Below are 6,916 nucleotides of genomic sequence, written 5' to 3' on the forward strand. Positions count from 1 at the left end.
GGCGCAGAGGAGTGATTATATAGCCAAGGCATATGGGTAACAAAACCGATGCTATTGTCCCTCTTATTTGTACACTTCCTAATTGTTGTATTTTTCTTTTCTTTTATTAATAAAAACTAGCCCTATGTGCTTGCCTAGCGGATTGCCAAAAAAAAAATAAGCTAAAGAATCATAATGGAAATATATAAAGTAAAATTACTCTATATTTACATCAAAACGGACTTAGATTCCTAAAAAGTAAAAGCGGGTCCACAGGGGGGCACTTGGAGGGGCTGCAACCTCATCTTTAGCATCAGGGTCTGCGCCCGCGACGCTGACCACAGGGCATGGGTCTATTGTGCTGACAACAGGTGCACGCTGGGGCGCAGCCTGCCGAGGGGCACTGTTGGGATTTTTCTGCGGCTGGGCGCTGGCGAGGGCTATTGATAGGGCGACATAGGCACATGTACACTTGTCATTTCGCGCGGCCAAGACCACGGGGCCATCCATGGTGGCGTTAGGAGGCTTGCCAAGATGTCATGGGGCGCGTCCAAGGGGTCATGGGTCATAGATGGAAAGTCCCCCATGACAAATCAAATAAAACCAGAGCCGGCAGCCTGCTCTTTCACATTCCTAGCATAAATTAATAAACCAAAGAATTTTGACAATTCCTACGCTTCAAGTCAGTATTTAGGAATATTAATCAAAGATTGAGGTAAAATGGATGGGATCCATTCATAGGGGTGGATAGAACTTTTAGATATCGGGTTTATCTTAACCACCTGCTTTCAATGTGAAATACAAATTTATGTGTAAAATTCATTAAAATTATATTAATAAGTTGTAGATACGAACCTGTAACTTTAAAAATATAATGGATTCACTACTAAGAACCTTAAAGATATAAGAGTTTTCTTGTTTCAGCTCTGGAAATTAAAAAAAATCTTGGCAGGGAGCGTTTCCTTTTTAATGGGTCTCATGTAGCGAGAATGCGGAGTAGTCTAGGGCCCCTTTAATTTCCCTCTTTCCAAAAACTTCGTTGTCACATTGAATCAAAATATGATGAGATCGATCTCGGTTCATACACTAAGTTATAATTCACACTACTAATCAATCTTACAAAAAAGAGACATAGCTGTGCAAATCAATAGTACAAAAAGAGTCACATAAGCTGTGGAAAATATCAATCTTGAACACCGTTTACTGGAGAAGAGCCACTTCCACTTTTCTTATGATTGGTAGATTGTCCAGTGAAGGTCCTTCCCATGAACTTTTTGGTTTTGCTTAGGCCACTTCTTACTACCCTTACACCAGCACCTAGTCCTGCACCAATGCCACTGCCTGCAGCACCTGAAGCAGCTAATGCTGCTGCACCATCAAGGGCTTCCATTGAACTTCCAATGACCCCTTCTGCTTTTAGTTGCTTCCTTTCTTCTATGATCTTCTTCTCTTCCTCTAGAGCTGCTAATTGCTCTTTCTTGCTGAATTCATGATACAGTATCTGCATTTAAAAAGACATTAGTCAGTCATACTAAGTACATGCTACTGTTGGAGAATACCAAAGGAAACCAATTAAGTTTGCTAGGGCCATTTGGTTCACATACTAGTTATGCGGGATTATAATGCATGGAGTTTCTATGCGATGAGTAATCGTGCAATGATTGTTATGCGGTGATTAATATGAGGGAATTGTTACACAATGATTAATACTGAAGGAATTGTTATGCAAATATTTACTTATTTAAGGACATTTTTGTCTTGATACAGTTTAATCCACCTATTACCCATATATATATTCTTATTCCACATTTTCTCTCCCGCTAACATACTACATAGATTCTCCCGTAACTTAATACAAATATACTATTTAATAGTGCCAACAACATATGCAGAGATTATTTTATTCTCATGCGGCCAACCATACGTTGCACTAGTTGTGTGGCGATGATTTATTTGTATTACTTTATGCGGGATTTTAAGTTGGCATCAATAATACTAATACAATCAAACAAACTACGCTTTTAAGTGGAACTTCATGGCCAAAAATATGATTTGTTGTGTACCTTGATAGTGATGGTTCCTCTATCCTTCTTATCTTTGACTTTGAGCATATCAAATTTGGGCAGCAACCTTAGTTCAATTTCCTTTGGTGTCTCGGCTTCCAGCTCGTTCAAAGGCAACTTTGTAACACCCATTCGATCATCTTCTCCGATGTCTTCATCAAAGACCTGTTCATAGTCATGGATGTGACATGAAAACCAGAAGGGAAAGAGGCTAAATTATCACATCAATTGACTAAAAAGAATCAGGGGGCATATTCTAGACAGAGCAGTTTTCATGCAAATATGAGAAATGGATATAGCAATTAAACCTCAAGAAACAGTGACTGTGTCTCCTTGTCTTCTGCAATCAACACAAATGTCTCATCCCAAACAGGATTCAGGTTATTGTCAATGGTTTTTGTCTTAAATTTGAACAGTGGACGAATGTATACAACCACGTATGGATCAGATTTTCCTATCATTTCTTGGTTCTTTAAGTTTGTAGCCCTGATTACTGTTACTGTTAGCTTCCCCTGTGGCTTAAGCTCCAAATCGCTGCATCGGACATAGAAAAAATCGGTTACATAAAGATGAAAACAGAATGTATGGGGAGAAAAGGAACTAACGTCTACATGGATGCACACACTCATACACAGAAGAAAGCAAAAGGGAGCACCCAACTTTTGCTTATTTTTCCAGTTACAAAGAATGTAAAATAAATTGCACGATAATTAGTCGCTGCATAAGAAATTAGTAAAAATTGAAGATACCTAGTATCCACAGGTAAGCCTCCAATCGGTACAACAATTCTGTGAGGCCATTCTAGCATATCGGTCACAATTGAATCTACAGTGTCCTTTCAATGAGAAAAGAATACAGTGTTAGAACTTAAAGCTGAGAGGGAAAGATTTGAATAAGTAATGCACTGGTAGAAGCCATGTTAACACTTACTTCTATCATGTCAGAAAGTCCAGGAATAGCTGTTAAACTTCCACCAACAGCTTTCAAGGTATAATCAATTCTCGGCTTTGGCTGGTTGGATAAACGAAGTATCAGTCATTCAAATGTCTATCAGGAATCCAATTGAGATATTTTAACAAGATAAGTCATCCAGAGTAATGTAACAAGGTGCAACACAATTCTGTCCTTGTTCACCTGTCAGACTAGTTTATGCAGTAATATCCTTGTTCTCATATTTTAATCTTGTCTCTGTTAGTAGAATACTGTATATTCTTTTAAACAAAGAGACTGTGTCTTCTGTTAGTAGAATACATGATTTGTCATGGTAAAGTTCATGACCTAGTGTTAATTTACTTGCAATAATATGATTCATATGAAATTTGTTTATTCATGATTCTAGTTCAGTAAACATGTCTTACTATCAAAATTGTTTCAAGAAAATTAATCCAGAAGAAAGGCGAGACGTTATGGCATTCAAATGTACTGTCTAATATCTCAGCCAAAATTCTGTTTAATCAAAAACACAATTCAAAGGAACTCTAAGCTGATCTACGACAAATCGTTAGAAATAGCACCCTTTTCTTGCTCTCTCCACTTTGAGGAGCGGGAGAGGGTATTTTAAGGAGATTTTGACGTCCAATAGATTCCTTTCATCCCCCCCCCCCCCCAAACCCCACAATCAAAAATAAAAAAGAGAGCAAAAGGAAGAATTGGAAACAACACAAACTGAAGAATAAAAGAAGCATACTTTCTCATAAAATTTCTGTTATACCTCAGAAAGTAAAGCAACAACAACGGCAGATATGCAAGGAATTTCCTCAGCTAGTTGGAATATAACACGAATAACTGTGAAGACTTGAAGATCTTTCAACTGCAATCAATTTGAAATATAACACGAATAACATTCAGTTGCAACTGTTTTATAGATAACTCAGTGATCAGAGTAAAATTGTCCTCAGCAAATTAGACAGGTGAAGAGTTGAGGCACCCGACCTGAATGGGTATAGAAGCAACCACTGCATCAACTTCTAAAACAATATTGGGATCACCACCCCAGCGGAGGTCAATATCCATAATGATTTGACCCTTTTTCAGGCTCTGAACACGAATACCTGCATTAATTAAGTATTGTATATGATACAAAGAGGGAATCACACATGATTAATTCTTAATGGTGGAGGTAATTTTAAACAACTAGACTTTATCTTTACCAATGAAGTGCTCGGTCTAGATAAGTTAAATTAACTGCACTGGAGTATGAGTAATGAACAATGGAGAAATCACTAAGGCTGTACTTATAGATTCTCCAGTAGAATTTCTAATAAAAAAGAACATTACAGATTAGTGGATAGGTTTATGTTGCTACCTTCAATTTTAGGAGCAACAGTTCCCAAGGACAGTTTGCTGAACTTCAATGAAGAAATTCCAGGAGGTCGATAATCTTCTAAAATAGGTTCAACAGAGTCTTTTATAATAGCTTCTCCTGCCTGCACAGTGACTTATTCCAAAGATTAGATTTATGGCGGTCACAACATAACTGAAAATTTCATATTGACATAACAAGTATTAACTTTCAAATTATCCATCCATAGGCAGTGCCAACCATCAGAGGATGAGGTATATAAAAGAAAATACGCAATCTCATTGCACAGAGGAGTTGACTGAATAACTGTATACAAAACCAAAGTTTCATCTGCTCAAATTTATGAAAAAACATCTATGCCCACTGCTCTCTCAGCCTATCTCCCACACCTTATTTCAACTTCAATACCATGTCTTTCACATAAAAATTTATAGGGCATTCCCAAGTCTTTAAACAACTTTGATATGGCGTACTAGAAGCATAGTTTAAAATACAAATACATTAAAACTTAAATTCTTATAGATTATGTTAAGGATCAGTATCATAAATGTCTTGTGCACTCCATCAGTTCTTAAAGGAACAAGTTCTCTAATACACAAGGTACCAGTTGAATACTAAGGCATGGCGACATTATTGAACAATACATTCTGTAAGGAGAAGAAAAGATTTGAGGATCTATAGAAGACATTTTTGCTCAATATGCTGATAATCAAGGAGAACCTCCTATGCATTTGGATACATCATACACCCACAAAGTAAGCACAGTTTATGTTATGATTGAAGTTACAAGACCTGACTTACAAAGCAAAAATTGCACAGGTTACCAAAGATAGGTGTAAAAGCTTACATCAGCAACAAATGGCCAAAGTTTGCACAATTGTTTGTTCAACCATTTGACCTGCCAGCATGAGACAATATGAGAAAATGTAACATTACTAATGCCTGATATAATATGGTGTATTTCTTTAAATTGCAGAAAGAAAACATGTGAAAACTATGGATGATAAACGGCCTCTAAGATTCGCAGCTGACACTGATGAGATCAGGAGACAACCTTTCTAATGTCTATCTAAGTTTTCTAATTATGTTCATGAACTAAGCCATCTACTGCCCTTTAGAATATATCACCAATTATCACCACGTTCCCACCCTCCAACCTATAAAGCCCCAAAAATGTACTACAGTTCTGATCATCAGATTCCAAAAGTAGAACCTACCTTCATTGACTATATTTCTTAAGCTATAAAACATTATTATAGGACGGAGAAGAAACTTTGTGTTCAGCTGAAAATAGATAACATATAACGATGAGTGTCAAACACCATATGGGGTGAAAAAATGAAACAAGTAAAGCCAACATCCAACCTGTTCAAAAACTGGGAATGATATCCATTCAGGAAACTTATCTCCGCAAATTTTCTTTAGATCATCCCTGTTGAGGGAGCCCATTAGTTTTACATCTACAGCCTGTATTAAAGAAATAAAATAGAGAAAAGCAATGAATACCAGTCTTTCAGAAAGAAAACCGACATGCATATCCACAATTCAAATTTTCTGTTCAACACTTCAACTAGCATGATGAAGAGTACCATTTAAATGTTAACATCTACGTTTCACAGTGGCTAGTTCTTACTCTTATAGCAAAGTACCTTGAGGAGAAACTGAACTATCAATATATATGGAGCAGAAGTATAGAGTATCGCACAGCAAAACTACATTCAAAATCAATTATTTTTTATTTGTTTAGTGAATTTTTTAACATATATAGGGTTCACATGAACACATAAGTTGAACTCTACATCCGCCCCTGCAGTCTAATGCCAGCATATAGTTAGCTATATTTTCTTCAAGCAATGCACTAACGCACTTGAACTCAATTCCCTAAATGCTCTTCCCAAATCATTACCTAATTTACTCAGAATTGCAAATTATACAGGTATTAGACAAATTCCTCACATAGAAAATACATGTGACAACATAACAGTCCTCTCGTAATTAGGTCACATGAGAAAATTACAACAGAAATTTTCATCCTATATTATGTGAATTGCGAAAGAGAATGTGCAATTATATACCTTGGCAATTCGCTTAGTGCTTCGATACCTCATCATATATTGCCAACCCGCCATTAAACCGATCCCGAAGATCATCCCCATCATAATCCCCGAAATTAATCCCATTTTTTTTCCTTATATTTGACTGCTTCGAGCCAATTTTCCTAATAAAAGGACAAATTTGCTGTAGGGCCAAAAAGATCAGAAAATGAAGAAATCTCAGAGAGAGAGGATGAAGACCTACGGTGAAATTCAGAATCCAAATTGACGCGTGGAAAACTAACAGAGAAGAACGAAATATTCTATTTTCTATCTTTATTTTTTTCGTTCGATCGAGCTGAAATTGACAAAGGAATCCACGAGCCAAAAATTTGAAAGGTGGTTAATAGAGTTAGTTAGTCACGGACAAAAATGTCAGTTCGTGTGGGGTCCTTAGTTTTGAAAAGTTTGTTACGCAATTAGTGAGATTTGAACCCATACAGTGTGAAATACTCCAATGTAGCTATACGTTGGTAAGG

General features: G+C 36.8%; 1 protein-coding gene across 1 annotated transcript; it reads right to left on the bottom strand.

The window, feature by feature from the left end:
• Window positions 1–1,003: 1,003 nt before the first annotated feature.
• On the bottom strand, window positions 1,004–6,686 carry LOC104214466 (calcium-dependent lipid-binding protein-like). The gene is made up of 11 exons (XM_009764128.2): window positions 6,420–6,686; window positions 5,710–5,811; window positions 5,192–5,242; window positions 4,348–4,468; window positions 3,975–4,093; window positions 3,754–3,852; window positions 2,973–3,053; window positions 2,792–2,877; window positions 2,351–2,576; window positions 2,043–2,207; window positions 1,004–1,480 (listed from the first exon to the last, which is right to left on the bottom strand). The coding sequence occupies exons 1-11, from the start codon at window positions 6,522–6,524 to the stop codon at window positions 1,163–1,165; spliced, it is 1,473 nt and encodes a 490-aa protein (XP_009762430.1). The 5' UTR covers window positions 6,525–6,686; the 3' UTR covers window positions 1,004–1,162.
• Window positions 6,687–6,916: the final 230 nt, after the last annotated feature.

Source organism: Nicotiana sylvestris, chromosome 8, assembly GCF_000393655.2.
Source record: "Nicotiana sylvestris chromosome 8, ASM39365v2, whole genome shotgun sequence".
Lineage (NCBI taxonomy): Eukaryota > Viridiplantae > Streptophyta > Magnoliopsida > Solanales > Solanaceae > Nicotiana > Nicotiana sylvestris.